This window comes from Mus musculus, chromosome 2 (assembly GCF_000001635.26).
Source record: "Mus musculus strain C57BL/6J chromosome 2, GRCm38.p6 C57BL/6J".
Taxonomy (NCBI): domain Eukaryota; kingdom Metazoa; phylum Chordata; class Mammalia; order Rodentia; family Muridae; genus Mus; species Mus musculus.
Genome location: NC_000068.7, coordinates 157,234,350 through 157,249,092, shown reverse-complemented (window position 1 = coordinate 157,249,092; position 14,743 = coordinate 157,234,350). Strand labels below are relative to the sequence as shown.

General features: G+C 46.2%; 1 protein-coding gene across 8 annotated transcripts in view; it reads left to right on the top strand.

Moving 5' to 3' along the window:
• Mroh8 (maestro heat-like repeat family member 8) overlaps positions 1–14,743 on the top strand; it is a 71,145-nt gene that overhangs the window by 30,600 nt on the left and 25,802 nt on the right. For 7 of the 8 annotated variants that reach the window (XM_017319159.1, XM_017319160.1, XM_017319162.1 and 4 more), the window contains 2 exons: positions 7,244–7,379; positions 10,656–10,777. In XM_017319159.1, the coding sequence (XP_017174648.1) occupies positions 7,244–7,379; positions 10,656–10,777 (258 nt within the window). Of the gene's footprint in view, positions 1–7,243; positions 7,380–10,655; positions 10,778–14,743 lie in introns of those variants that run through there. The other variant, XM_017319163.1, reaches the window with a different exon arrangement.

Here is a 14,743-nt window from a genome sequence, read left to right as displayed (position 1 = left end):
CTAAATGGTCCATCCTTTTGTCTCAGCTCCAAACTTTGTCTCTGTAACTCCTTCCATGGGTGTTTTGTTCCCAATTCTAAGAAGGGGCAAAGTGTCCACACTTTGGTCTTCGTTCTTCTTGAGTTTCATGTGTTTTGCAGATTGTAAATTATATCTTGAGTATTCTAAGTTTCTGGGCTAATATCCACTTATCAATGAGTACATATCATTTGTTTTGTGATTGGGTTACCTCACTCAGGATAATGCCCTCCTTATAGAGGAATTTTATCAATTGATGTTTTCTCCTTTCACATGATTCCAGCTTGTGTTAAGTTGATATAAAACTAGCCAAAACTAGCCAGCACAAGCTAGCTGTGGTGATGCACTCTTTTAAAGGCAGCACTAGGTAGGCAGAGACAAGCTGATCTTTGTGAGTTCAAGACCAGCCTGATCTCCACAGTGAGTTCCAGGACACCCAGGGCTATGTAAAGAGACCCTATCTCAAAACAAAAACAAACAAAAACCCTAAATAAACACACAAAAAATTTAAAACAAACAAACAAACAAACAAACAAACAAACAAACTAGCCAACACAGGGTAGGACTTTGAAGTATGTTAAACAGTACTAGTGATACTGAAGGAGCCTGCAGGCCTGCATGAACTTTGCTTTAGTGTGAGGCCCCACAAGTATCCAAGCCTCTTCTGCCTGAGGTGAGGGAAATGACTCCTTTCTCCTTTGGTAGAAGGTGTCAAGTTCCAAAGAAATCTGAGACAAAGGGCTACCAGTGGTGTCTATTAGCATACCAAAGTGTCTGCTTGGCTTCCTCAGGCCCTGGGGCTCACACCCTGTCCTCTACCCTAAACCTCTCCAGCCCAGGGCCCTCACTTCCCTAACCCCAGCTTCTTGGCTAAAATCTTGGTTCTCTCTGGTCCTTTCTTGGTCCCTTTGCCCCTCACTCCTCTTCCTGTCTCACCCCCTTCCTCCCCTTATGGACAGGTTTAGTCTGGACTCTTCCAGAGCCTCTGGTTGTTCTCTCCCTCTTATCTACAATAAAATCCTCCCTCCGCTGTACCTTAGAGCTGTCATGTCCTCATTTCCTTCAGAGGGGACCTGGCTTTGCAAGTTCCTGAGGAATGCTGGCTTTTTACTAACCACCTGAGAGCCTATGGTCCAGGTCAAGCCTATTTCTGGATATTTGGACTGCCATTTAGAGACTGGGGAATTGGAGCTTTCTTAGGAACTGACACTGTTGTATTTTATAAAAAGAAACCAAGATGTTTGATAGAACCAGGTATGGTGAGATGGGAGGGGTGCCCATGTGGAGCCATCCCTTTCCCCTGAGGTACCAGCCATTCGACAGGTATAGTATAGAGTTTATTTAGGGCGTGGGAAGGGGAGTTTAGAACGGAATAGAGACAGAGAAAGACGGGGGTGGAGTGGGGGGCCGTGGAAGGAGGAGGAAGAAAAGAGGAGAGAGAAGAGAGGCCTAAGGTAGGGGGTGTGGGGGGGAAGAGAGGTAGAAAGGGGTCAGAGAGAGAAGGGGCAGAGAGAGAGAGAGAGAGAAAACAGTCCCTTTTATAGGAAGCCAGGTAGCTGTTGGGTGGAGCCAAAAAGGAATGCTATTAGATAGAGTTTGCATCCTTTTCTGTGAGCCTTTATTCTCACTGGGGATCCCACTCCCCCCCACCCCCACCCCCGAGTTTCTCTATGTAGCCTTGGCTGTCCTGGAACTCCCTCTGTAGACCAGGCTGGCCTCAGATTCAGAAATCCACCTGTCTCTGCCTCCCAAGTGCTAGGATTAAAGGCGTGCGCCAGCACTGTCCAGCAGGATCCCACTTTTTAATCTTCAGTTTCTCTGTTTCAGTATCCCACTTCTCAGTTGTTGTCAATCCTCTGCCATAACTTCTAAAAAGAACACCCCACTCACCCCACCCCACCCCCTTCCACAAACTGTGACCACCTTTCTGTGTCTGTTGCCTCTTCCTTCTGCAAAGTAGTGTCTCTTCTTCTGGACAGGTCTTGCAGCCGCTGGGGCTTCCCCCACTCTCCATCATTTCTCTAAACTGTGTATTACTTAAGCTTTCCTGGGCAGAGATGAAGAAGCAGACAGAGCAGAGTGAACCGTGCTAGCTTTATTACAGAGTGTGGGTGACGGCAAGCAGCCCTCTCACCAGTGTCTTGCCCCAGCGTGATGAGTTTCTCCTTCTGCTACACTTCCAGCGACCTTTGGTCGTCACCAACTGCCCGGACGTCAGCATGGTGTTCCTCTAATTCTTCCACATCTACTTGCTGTGGATTAAAGGGATGTTTCAAATGCTCTCTCTCTCTCTCTCTCTCTCTCTCTCTCTCTCTCTGTCTCTGTCCCTGGGATCTTATTTGGAGAGGATTGTCAGCATAGGTGCTTAGCCTGGCCCCACTGCTCCTATGCATCTAGAAGTTCTATGCAGAAGCTCGTGGTTCGCTGTACTGTGTTTTTTCATTTTTCTATTTTAACATTTAGAATCCATACTTAAAATCTTTTTTTTCATACTTAAAATCTATTAATTTATTTTAAACTTCATTATTTTTAAACAAATCACAAAAATCAATCAATCAATCAATCAATCAAACAAGCCCACACACCTAAAATAACCAAATCCAAAGACTATACAATGTAAAAATCCTTCTGTGTTTTTCTGTGGGAGGTCTGTTATCAGAGTCTTAGAGCAAAAGACTCCACTGTATGGGCAGTGGTAGCACACACCTTTAGTTCCAGCACTCAGGGGGCAGAAGCCGGATCTTTGTGAGTTCAAGACCTGACTGGTCTACAGAATAAGTTCCAGGACAGCTAGGGCTTCACAAAGAAACCCTGTCTTAAAAAGATAAAAAATAAAAATAAAAAAAGGCTCCACTCCAAGGGTCCCCTATAGGTTAGGATTATCTACACAGCCCAAGTGCTAATTAAAAGGAAGAGTGAAGGACAAGGAAAAGAGACAGTCAGTGTAACTATTGTTGAAAAGAACAGATTCAGTGACACACATCCCCCCACGTTGGTTTTTAAGGGTCTGGTAGTGTTAATACCAAGATTTGCCAGAGACAAAACAGTTCCATAATTTTGAACCAAACTTAAAGGAAGCTTTAAGTAGATACCGATTAGCATGGGCTTTAGTCAGGATCAGTGCCTGGGATTCCTAGCTGAGTGGCCAGGAGACACAGTTGTAGGGGCTATTTAAGGACAAACCCATATGGCCACTGTATTTTCCCATGTGGCTTTGTTATTTTCCAGGAACTACAATTCCCAGCATTCCATGGAGTCACTAGGTTCTGGGCAGGTGGAGCTTACAGGTTAAGGTTTAACTTCCGGTTTTTAGATTTTTTTTTTTAAGATTTATTAATTTATTATATGTAAATACACTGTAGGTGTCTTCAGACACCCCAGAAGAGGGCATCAGATCTCATTACAGATGGTTGTGAGCCACCATGTGATTGATGGAATTTGAACTCAGAACCTTTGGAAGAGCAGTCAGTCCTCTTAACCACTGAGCCATCTCGCCAGCCCCTTAGCTTTGGGTCTTAGGGACCTAACTCTTCTTCTTCTTCTTCTTTTTTTTTTAATAGAAAAGGGAATCAAGAGGAGGGGTGTACACCAAAACAGGTGACCTCGCTCAGGCTGTGTCTGGGTGCTCACTGTGTGAGCTCTGGGGTCTGCAGGGGCAGTGCAAAGCTGTCACTGGTCAAGAGGAGCAGTCCACTTACCTGAGACAGTGACTTCTGCTCCAGAATGCAATCTTACCATCATGGACGGTAGCCTGCAGGGGAGGATGGGTGATGACCTGACCTGCAGAGGTCACTGTGGTTGGAGGTAGTTTTATTTCCTGTCATAAAGATGTTTATCTCTCAGCCCCGATCCCAGAGTCCAAGGTCTTTGCAGAGTGTCTCAGGAAGAAAGGCGAAGAAGCCAGGCCAGGGCCAGAGGGGGAGGGGTCAGCTCCCAGAACCTTGACAGCTCTGCCTTGACTCAGCCTCTTCTTCAGGCCAGAGCTTCCGGTTTTCATGCTGAAGTATATTCAATAAAGGCAGCTCAGTGACGAGCAGCACACATGTGCCCTGAGTGCCTAACCTTTCTGACATCAGTTTGCCTATGTATTATGTTTTCTGATTTGATGTTAATTATGGGATTTCTGTGAGTGAATGTGTGTGTCTCTGCATCTATACATTTTCCTTGGGCTCTTTTTGTTTATTTGATTATTTGTTTTGTCTATTCTCATTTATTTGGTATTTTAGTTTGTAGTTGCCTGTTTGTTTTCTAATAGGAGAAAGAGAAAGGGTGAGAATTTGGGTATGTAGTTAAGTGGGAACAATCTGCAGGAACTGGGGGAGGGATAACCACAATCAGAATATATTCTATGAAAAAAAAAACAAAACCCTACTTTCAATGAGAAAAAAGGAAAAAAATCAAGGGAACTTAAAGAAAAAAAGGTAAGAAAAAATGTTAAAGATGGGATCTAGTCTCTAGTAGGCTTTCCGGTTTTGTTTGTTTGAGGCAGGTCTCATTATTTTCACCCTGGCTGGCCCCAGATTCACTATGTAGACCAGGCTGGCCTCAAATTATCCTGCTTCTGCCTCTTGGGTGTTGAGATTAAAGGCATGAACCACTATGCTGGGGTGTGGTGTTTATGTCTTGATAAAGTCTGAGGGGCTAAAATATATTAATATAACTATACTTATAATAGAAAATCTTTTTTTTTAGGTAGAAGAAAGGGAAAGCTAGCTTGTGCAGTTCAGACAGAAACACCATCAATACTAGTTAGCCCTGAGTACTTTCTGCTACAGCAGTGTCTGAGAGCTTCCAACTCAGTTCCTCTTGGATCCTTCTCTAGATGTAGCTAGTGATGCCTTCTTTTCAGGACTTATTTATTTGTGGTAGTTTTGTTTGTTTGTTTGTTTGTTTGTTTTTGAAACAGGGTTTCTCTGTGTAGCCCTGGCTGTCCTGGAACTCACTCTGTAGACCAGGCTGGCCTCGAACTCAGAGGTCCGCCTGCCTGTGGTGGGATTAAAGGTCTGCACCACCACATCGGGCTTAATATTTTTATTTTTATAGCACCATTTATGTCTATGCACCACATGTATGCCTGGGCATCAGACCACCTGGAATTGGCCTTACATAGAGTCTAGCCTTGAGCCACATTGGTGCTAGGAATCAAATCTGGATTCTCTTGAAGAGCAGCCAGCATTCTCAACCACTGAGATGTCTCTCAACCACAATTTATTTTGTTTTTAAAAAAATGGCTGCTGGGGCTGGGGAAGTGGATGACATGCTTGCCGCTCGAGCCTGAGGTCCTGAGGTTAGATCTCCAGCAGCCATGGAAAAGCCAAGTATGGTGGCACATGCCTGTGATCCCTGCCACTGGCAACACAGAGACGGGAGGATCCCCAGTGCTCTTGGGCCAACTAGTCCAGCTGAAACCGTGAGCCCCAGATTCAGTAAGAGATCCTGTCTCAAAATGAGGGAGGAAGGGATGGAGGGAGGAAGGGACGGAGGGGGAGGGGGGAGAGGGGGGGGAAGAGAACACTTAATACTGAGCTCTGGCATCCATATGTGCTCACATCAGTGCATGTACTTTTTTGTTTGTTTTTTGTTTTGTTTTGTTTTTTGAGATAGGGATTCTCTGTGTAGCCCTGGCTGTCCTGGAACTCACTCTGTAGACCAGGGTGGCCTCGAACTCAGAAATCTGCCTGCCTCTGCCTCCCGAGTGCTGGGATTAAAGGCATGCGCCACCATGCCCAGCTTTTTTTTTTTGGGGGGGGTGCATATACTTGAACATGCAGAGGCATACAAAGGGAGAAAGAGCCAGGGAGTGGGAGGAGGGAGGAGAAAAACTATCACTGGTCCAACTTTGTGGAGTGCTGCCATGTTTCCCTGAAACAGGCTGTATTAGTCAGGGTTCTCTAGAGTCACAGAAGTTATGGATAGTCTCTAGATAGTAAAGGAATTTATTGATGACTTACAGTCGGCAGCCCAATTCCTTACAATTGTTCAGTCGCAGCTGTGAATGGAAGTCCAAGGATCTAGCAGTTACTCAGTCTCACATGGCAAGCAGGCGAAGGAGCAAGAGCAAGAGCTAGACTCCCTTCTTCCAATGTCCTTATATTGTCTCCAGCAGAAGGTGTAGCCCAGATTAAAGGTGTGTCCCACCACACCTTTAATCCCAGATGAAAGGCGTAGCCCAGATTAAAGGTGTGTTCCTTAAACTCGGAGATTCAATCTTCTGGAATCCATAGCCACTATGGCTCAAGATCTTCAAACCAAGATCCAGATAAGGATCTCCAAGCCTCCAGATAAGGGTCACTGGTGAGCCTTCCAATTCCGGATTGTAGTTCATTCCAAATATTGTCAAGTTGACAACCAGGAATAGCCACTACACAGGCCATCACAGATTGATTCTGTGTTGAGTTTCTGAAGAGCTGTAGAAGCACCTCTCTCTATTGCCTCCAATCTTCTGAATAGCAGGGATCATATTACACAATGCACACTGTGTTATATAGCATGACTTTGGTATGAGGTATTCTGGGACTGTCTCTGTGGTCATACAAAGCCGAAGGGGATGCTTTAGTGTATCATAAATTTCTTGTTTTAATGTTGGTTTGTCATGGCTTTTGTTCTTTTATGCTGTTGGGTTCTGAGAAAGGATACATGTATGCTATACTACAGAGCCACACCTCCAGGCTAGACACTTGATTTCTAATATTTATATTCATAGGATGACTCTACCATAATATGCTTTTCCATTACTAGGCAAATATTTTCAAAATGTGATCTTTAAAAACAGTACAGCCAGGGCTATACAGAGAAACCCTGTCTTGAAACGCTCCCCGCCCCCCCCCCCCAAAAAAAAACACCTAAAACCAACCAACCAAACAAACAAACAAACAAAAAACAGTGCTGGGTGAATTCCAGAACTCTCAAGGCTACACACAGAAACCTTTTCTCAATCAATCAACCAACCAACCAACCAACCAATCAATCAATCAATACTACTGCTGGAATGAATATCTTTACTGCCAAAGCCACCTTGCTTTTTAGAATGTGTTCATAATTTAGGTTGCCCTCTGTCAGGATTATATCAAATCTGTGAAACATTAGCCAGCCCTCCAGAGGTCTAAGAGCTGCCTGTGGCCTTTCACTTTTCTTGATTTGGGGACAGAGATTTGATTACTCCTCAACAACTCCAAACTACAGTAGGAATATCCCCATATCTGACAGCACTTTCCTTCTCACTCAGCTTCCACTGCAGTTCCAGAGGCTCGGGAATCTCGTGGCTGTGATGGCGCTGCTGTGTGGGGACCCACAGAAAGAGGTGGCTGAGGAGGCTGCAGAGGGGACACACTACCTGCTTCATATCACTCTGAGACTGAAATGTAAGACACTGTGGAATGAAGGTGGGATCTAATCTCTAACACTCCTCCTGCCCTCCTTCCCAAGGTCCAGAACCCTGTTCTTTAGCCATTTGTAGAGAGAAAGATATGTAGTCTGTGGGCAGAGAGGAGCAATGCTGGATGTGGTGGGTTGAATAAGAATGGCTCCCAAAGGCTCATGAATTTGAACGCTTAATCCCAGATAGTGGCACTATTTGAGAAGGTTTAGGAGGTGTGGCCCTGTTGGAGAAAGTGTGTCACTGGATCTGGGTTTTGAGGTTTCAAGCCCATACCAGGTCCAGTCTTTCTGGGTCAAGATGCAGTTCTTAGCTACTTCTTCAGCACCATGCCTCTTTGCCTCCATGCTCTCTGCCTAAGGACTAATCTCCTGAACCTGTAAGCAAGTCTCCCAATTAAGTGTTTCCTTTATAAGAGTTGCCTTGGTCATGGTGTCTCTTCATAGCAACACAACAGTGACTAAGACACTGACTTCAACATTGGAACCATAACACTGGCTTGGACACTCCCACCCCCACCCCAACGCCCACCCCATCCCCACCCCTAGTGCCCTATATCTGCATAGCTGTAAGTAACCAGACATGTGGCCATAAAAACAAACTGGAACAATTGGTTTGGTCAGAAGTGGGGGAGGTCCTTACCATCATTTGGGCCTCCATACTTTATCCCATAACTATTTATTTAGTGATGATTTGGGGTTCAACAGTGTGCTGGCTGGTTTTATATTAACTTGATACAAGCTAAAGTCATCTTAGAGGAAGGAACCACAACTGAGAAAATGCCTCCATAAGATTGGGCTGTAAGCAAGCCTATAGAGCATTTTCTTAATTAGTGATTAATATAGCTGGGCCCAGCCCATTTCGGACAGGGACATCTCTGGGCTGGTGGTCTGGGGTCTGAACAAGCCACAAGGAGAACGACAGCAAGGAGCACCCCTCCATGGCCTCTGCTTCAGCCCTGGCTCTGGTTCCTGCCCTGAGTGAGTTCCTGTCCTGGCTTCCTTCAATGATGAACAGTGACATGAAAGTGTAAGCCAAATAATCCCTTTCCTCTCCTAGTTGTATTGGTCATGGTGTTTATTATAGCAATAGAACCTTAAGTAAGACAAATAGAAACTAGAGTACGAAGGCCCCCAATCTTTATATCACAGTCTAGTGGGGATCCAGAGTCAACAAACAAGTGCCATTAGCGTTAATATGAAGGAAAATTGTAGATCCATGAGTAAGGGTCAAATGAGTTGTGGGATTCAGAAAAGGCTTTCTGAAGATAAGGGGAAGAATAAACAGAAATCAAACAGGTGAATAGGTGAAAAGCAGGCAGAGGAATGGCATAGCGAGGGCCCTCTGAGTGAGAAAGAGGGAGAGAGGGAGAAAGGGAGAGAGGGAGGGAGGGAGGGAGGGAGGGAGAGAGGGAGAGAGGGAGAGAGGGAGAGAGGGAGAGAGGGAGAAAGGGAGAGAGGGAGGGAGGGAGGGAGAGAGGGAGAAAGGGAGAGAGGGAGGGAGGGAGGGAGGGAGAGAGGGAGAGAGGGAGAGGAGAGAGGGAGGGAGGGAGGGAGGGAGGGAGGGAGGGAGAGAGGGAGGGAGAGAGGGAGGGAGGGAGGGAGAGAGGGAGGGAGGGAGGGAGGGAGGGAGGGAGAGAGGAAGAGAGGGAGAGGGAAGAGGGAGAGGGAAGAGGGAAGAGGGAAGAGGGAGAGGGAAGAAGGAGAGGTAGAGGGAGAGAGAGGGAGAATTTATATATTGACTTGACACTATCAGGGGCAAGAGGATAGCAAGTGAGGGAGAGAGAGATAGCAAGGGATAAAAGGGCAGGGGGAAAACCTTGCTCTTATAAAGAGATTAAACTCGGTTTGAGGGAGCCTAGAGTCAGTATGGGCTTTGATAAGCAGCTGTGGTTACACATCAATGGAGAGCCATATGCCCTTTTTGCCAGAGGTAAGAGAAATTACTCCTTTTAGCAGATGGGAACTGGCTTCACAAATTCCTAAGGAATACTGGCTTGTTTGGTTTGGGTTGGGTTTGGTTTGGTTTTTTGATACATGGTGTCTTAGTCAGGGTTTCTATTCCTGCACAAACATCAGGACCAAGAAGCAAGTTGGGGAGGAAAGGGTTTATTCAGCTTATACTTCCATACTGCTGTTCATCACCAAGAAGTCAGGACTGGAACTCAAACAAGTCAGAAAGCAGGAGCGGATGCAGAGGCCATGGAGGGATGTTCTTTACTGGCTTGCTTCTCCTGGCTTGCTCAGCCTACTCTCTTATAGAATCCAAGACTACCAGCCCAGAGATGGTCCCACCCACAAGGGGCCCTCCCACCTTGATCACTAATTGAGAAACTGCCCCACAGCTGGATCTCATGGAGGCACTTCCCCAACTGAAGCTCCTTTTTCTGTGATAACTCCAGCTTGTGTCAAGTTGACACAAAACTAGCCAGTACACATGGTCTCACTATGTAGCTCTAGCTGTCCTAGAACTCACTAAGTAGAACAAGCTAACCTGGAACTCATAGAGATCCTCCTGTCTCTGCCTCCCAAGTGCTAGGATTAAAAGTGTGTATCACTGTGTCCTGCTAGGAATACTAGCTTTTATCTAACTGGTAGAAATCCTCCTGTAGTCCAGTTTAAGGTTATTTCTGGATATTTGGGCAGCCTGAGACCAAATAATTCAATTATTGATTCAACAAATATTTACAATGCACTGTCCAGCAAGATGAAGTTACATTAAAACATGGGAAACAAGACAAGCATGGTGGCACACAGCTCTGATTCCAGCATTCAGGAGGCAGAGGAAAGCAGATCTCTGTGACTTTGAGCCCACCCTTAGTCTACAATAGCAAGTTCCAGGACACCCAGGGCCACATAGAGAGATCCTGTCTCAAAGGATCAAAGCAGCAAAAACAGCAAAAACAAACCATAGAAAACGAGGCAGCATGATGGGAGTAGGTTACTCAAGTCAGCGAGTCAAGGTGTGCAGGAAGGTCTGTGATCAATGAAGGCTTTGGCAGTATTTAAGCCTCATCCAACACCCTCCAAACTCCCCTCCAGTGGGCTAGTGTCACAGTCTTCCTATGTTGTACTCAGCAAATCACTCCAAACCTCTGCTCTTACAAAAACCCTTTTCATCTCCCTTTGGCTGTTTGTATACATTGCTTTATCAGGAAGAGGGCAGAGCCTACCTTCAGATTACATTAATTTGTTCAAGTGAAAACCACAGAGATGTGAAAGAGTAAGAAAGAATGGAAGCCAAGCATGCATTTTCTTTCTAGATATCATGCAGGACAGAGACAACAATAGCAAGAACTTGAGAGAAACTTTGAAAAAATGCAGGTTGCTGCTGGAGCAATATAGCCTCAAACGGTTCTACTGCTGTCCCTACAAGATTGTTCAGGTAATAAGAGCAGCTTGAAACATCCAGGCACACAGCTTGAAGGGCTAGCGAGGATGGAGAGAAGCCAGAAGTCTTGTTTGCTTGTGGAAATGTGAGATGGTAAAAATCACGTTGGAAAGTTCTCTTTGTTTCTTATAAACCAACCAGAGATTGCTCTGGATTTGCAAATAAGGTGTCATATGCATGACTTTACATGCCAGGTTCCTTTCCTTTTCTCTCCTCCTCTTCCTCTTCTTCCTTCCTCCTCTTCTCCCTCCTCCCTCTCCCCCTCCTCCTCCTCCTCCTCCTCCTCCTCCTCCTCCTCTTCTTCTTCTTCTTCTTCTTCTTCTTCTTCTTCTTCTTCTTCTTCTTCTTCTTCTTCTTCCTTCTTCCTTCTTCCTTCTTCCTTCTTCCTTCTTCCTTCTTCCTTCTTTCTTCTTCTTCTTTCTTCTTTCTTCTTCTTTCTTCCTCCTCCTCCTCCTCCTCCTCCTCCTCCTCCTCCTTCTTCTTCTTCTTCTTCTTCTTCTTCTTCTTCTTCTTCTTCTTCTTCTCCTTCTCCCTCTCCTTCTCCTCCTCCTTTCTTCTCCTTCTCCTTTCTCCTCCTCCTCCTCCTCCTTCTCCTTCTCCTTCCTTTCCTTCTCCTTCTCCTTCTCCTTCTCCTTCTCCTTCTCCTTCCCCTTCCCCTTCCCCTTCCCCTTCCCCTTCTCCTTCTCCTTCTCCTTCTCCTTCTCCTTCTCCTTCTCCTTCTCCTTCTCCTTCTCCTTCTCCTTCTCCTTCTCCTTCTCCTTCTTCCCTGGAACTCACTGTGCAGACCATGCCATCCTAGAACTCACAACCATCTGCCTGTGTCTGCCTGTCACATGCTGAGATGAAAAGCTTGTACACCTAGGTCTAATTGCCCTGTTTTCTTAGTTTAGCAGTTTATGTCAGCTTGCTGAAGAGGCCAGTCATTTCACTCTGGTAAACTGACTGAACACTAGCCACTTGCTCATGTGAACCTGCCGTGTAGAGGAGCTTCAAGAGACAATTGTGGAGCCAACAAGCTATGTGCTTTTAACTGTAGCCTACTTAACCCATTGCTCAACAAAGACTTGTGCACCTGCTAGATGTGTTAGGGATAAGGGTACACAGAGGAACCGATAAGGCTGGGGAGATGGCTCCGTAAAGTGCTGGCAGTGCAAGCATGGAGACATGCACTCAATCCCCAGGAACAAGAAAGCTGAGTATAGCAGCGAATTCCTATAGTTCTTGCTCTGAAGAGACAGAGGAGAAGCCATCCCCAGGGTTTGCTGGCCAACTAGTCTAGCAGAATCAATGAGCACCAGATTTAGGAAGAGACCCCATCTCAAAAAATCAGATGGAGAGTAATGGAGAGAGGCACTGAGATAGACCTCTGGTCTACATGTGAACAGACATCCCCATGCATTCATACCTACACATACGTGTGTGCATACATACATGATCACAAACACACATAAAAGGATGCTTATAAATCTTACTCATATAGGGTCTAAGGTAGCAGGAATTCAGTCTAGGTATCAGTTCCCTCATCTATTCAGGGAATCTACATAAATAAATGAAATGTGTGGAAATGCTTGGCTTACTGCCTGTTGCATAGTAAGTGCCTGGTGGAGTGTATCATCCAGTCATGTTGAGGACCTCATACATTGCCAAATGCTCCAAGAAGCAGGATGATACATGATGTCAATGTGTTGTCTCCCTACAAAGCATTTTAGTTATGCCAAGAAAGCTGTCAGCTAGCCAGCACTGGGTGTTTCCTCCAGCACTCCTATAAATTGTGACTTTCTCTGAGGGTCTCAGAACCAGGCTTCTTTCTACAAGTCAGAGCAGTAAGCGGCCATGCATAGCCTTTAGATGTGGCCTTTGGGTGTGTCCAGTTTTCCATTTTAATAGATGTGTTAGTGTTCTCTACAGGGACAGAACTTAGAGAATGAATATATATACTTATATAAAATGAATACATATATATGCATATATACATATGCATGTGCACGCGCGCGCACGTGTGTGTGTGTGTGTATGTGTGTGTGTGTGTGTGTGTGTGTGTGTGTGTGAGAAGATTTATTACAGTGGCTTACCGACTGTGGTCCAGCTAGTCTAACAATGGTTGTATACCAAGAGAAAGAATCTAGTTGTTATTCAAATGTCTCAGCTGGTCTTCGGTATTCATTGGAATTCTGAAGAAGCAGGCTCTAATGCCAGTGAAGGAATGGACTTGCTAATGAGAGCAAGAGCAGCCAGACAAAGAGCAAAAGCTTCCTTCTTCCATGTTCTTCAAATAGGTTGCCAGCAGAACATGTGGCCCAGATTAATGGTGGATCTTCCTACTTCAAAGGGTCTAGGTTAAAAGCGGGTCTTCCCACTTCACATTATTTAATGAAGAGCAACGTCCCTCACCAAAAGGTCTGGTCTGGCCAACTCAAATCCCCAGATCCTGCTCATTGAGTTGGTCCACGCCAACATCTACTCCATCTACAAGTTGCTGGAGCATGTGGAGGGATTGGTCCTGCAGAGCCAGATGTCATTTCTGAGTAGGGCCAGTCCTATGCCTGCCAGCTGGTCCCATCATGAAACCATGGCTGTCACCCATATTTCTGGGAGGGAGACTAAAGGGTAGCAGTGCAGGCTACAAGCACAAAGGCTGAGCCAGTGGACCCTCAGGGTGGCAAACATCGAGGACCGGGAGGTGTGCAGCAGCCTGGAGCCTCATCATAGGATCACCCTGACTCTGGGCAAGAGCAGAATATCCAAAACTAGTCTTGGTGATGGTCCAGAATTTGTGGTGTAGCAGAAACCGGAAACCAGACCAACAACTTGAATGGATGAATATTTGTTGCAATGAATATTTTCATGTATAAGTGTTTGGGGAAAAATATACTGTGTGACACATTGCAGTTTCCAGTGACACTGAATGAATATACAAAGGAGAGGTGGGAGAGGTGGGAGAGATGGAGCAAGGGAGTGTGTGGGGTGGAGAGAGACACAGCTAGAGATATGACTGTGGGGACAGGTTGAGAGAAGGCTCTGGTTGTGGGGAACATATTGTAACTGAGTAGGGTCAGCAGGGTGCTGTGCAGCAAGACTCAGCCCCTGAACACACCATCCAGCCGAGAGCCCTGGCTTTGAGCAACGACAGGATATCCAAGAGGAAGAAAAGTCCATTTTCTGGATTGGACCTCTTTGAAAGACCTCCATGGTCCATGCTGTCCCTTGAGGCCATGTTGGTACCCATGGTCCATGCTGCTACCCCAGGCCATGTTGTAGCCTGTAGTTCATGTGGATGCCTATGGTCTGGGCTGCTGATGGAGGCCATGCTGATGTTCGAGACCCATGATACTACAGGAAGCCAGGCCAACGTCCACAGTCTGGAATACTACAGTGTCTGTGGTTCAGGTTGCTGCTGCAGACCACATTGATGTGCTTGGCCTGTACTGCCACCTGAGACCATGATGTAGCTGTGGGCCATGCTACCAATGAGGGCCATGTTGGGCCCATGGCCCTTCTGTAGCCAGGGGCCAAGTTGATGCCCATGGTCTGTGCTACCACCGAAGGTCATACAGATGTCTGTCGTCTGTGCTGCCACCTGACCCCATGGAGGTGGCAGTGGTCCATGCTGCTGCTGCAGGCCGTGTTGGGGGTCCATGGTGGTCCTGCTGCAGACAGGGGCCATGCTGTTGTCTGTGGCCTGTGGAACCACTGAAGGCCAGTTGGATGTCCGTGGTCTGTGCCAACGCCTGAAGCCATGTTGATGTCTATAATCTGCGCTTTAGCTGAGGGCTACATTGATGTCTGTAGTCTTAGTCTATAGTCTTAGTTATGGTTGGAGATCATGCTGAGCCCCAGTGGAGGTCCTGTGGACATCTGTGGTCTATACTGCTTCTGAACCGTTTTGACATCCATTGGCCAGACTGCCACTGGGAACTATGCTGGTATCTGTGGCCTGTGCTCCTGAGTCCATGTTGATGG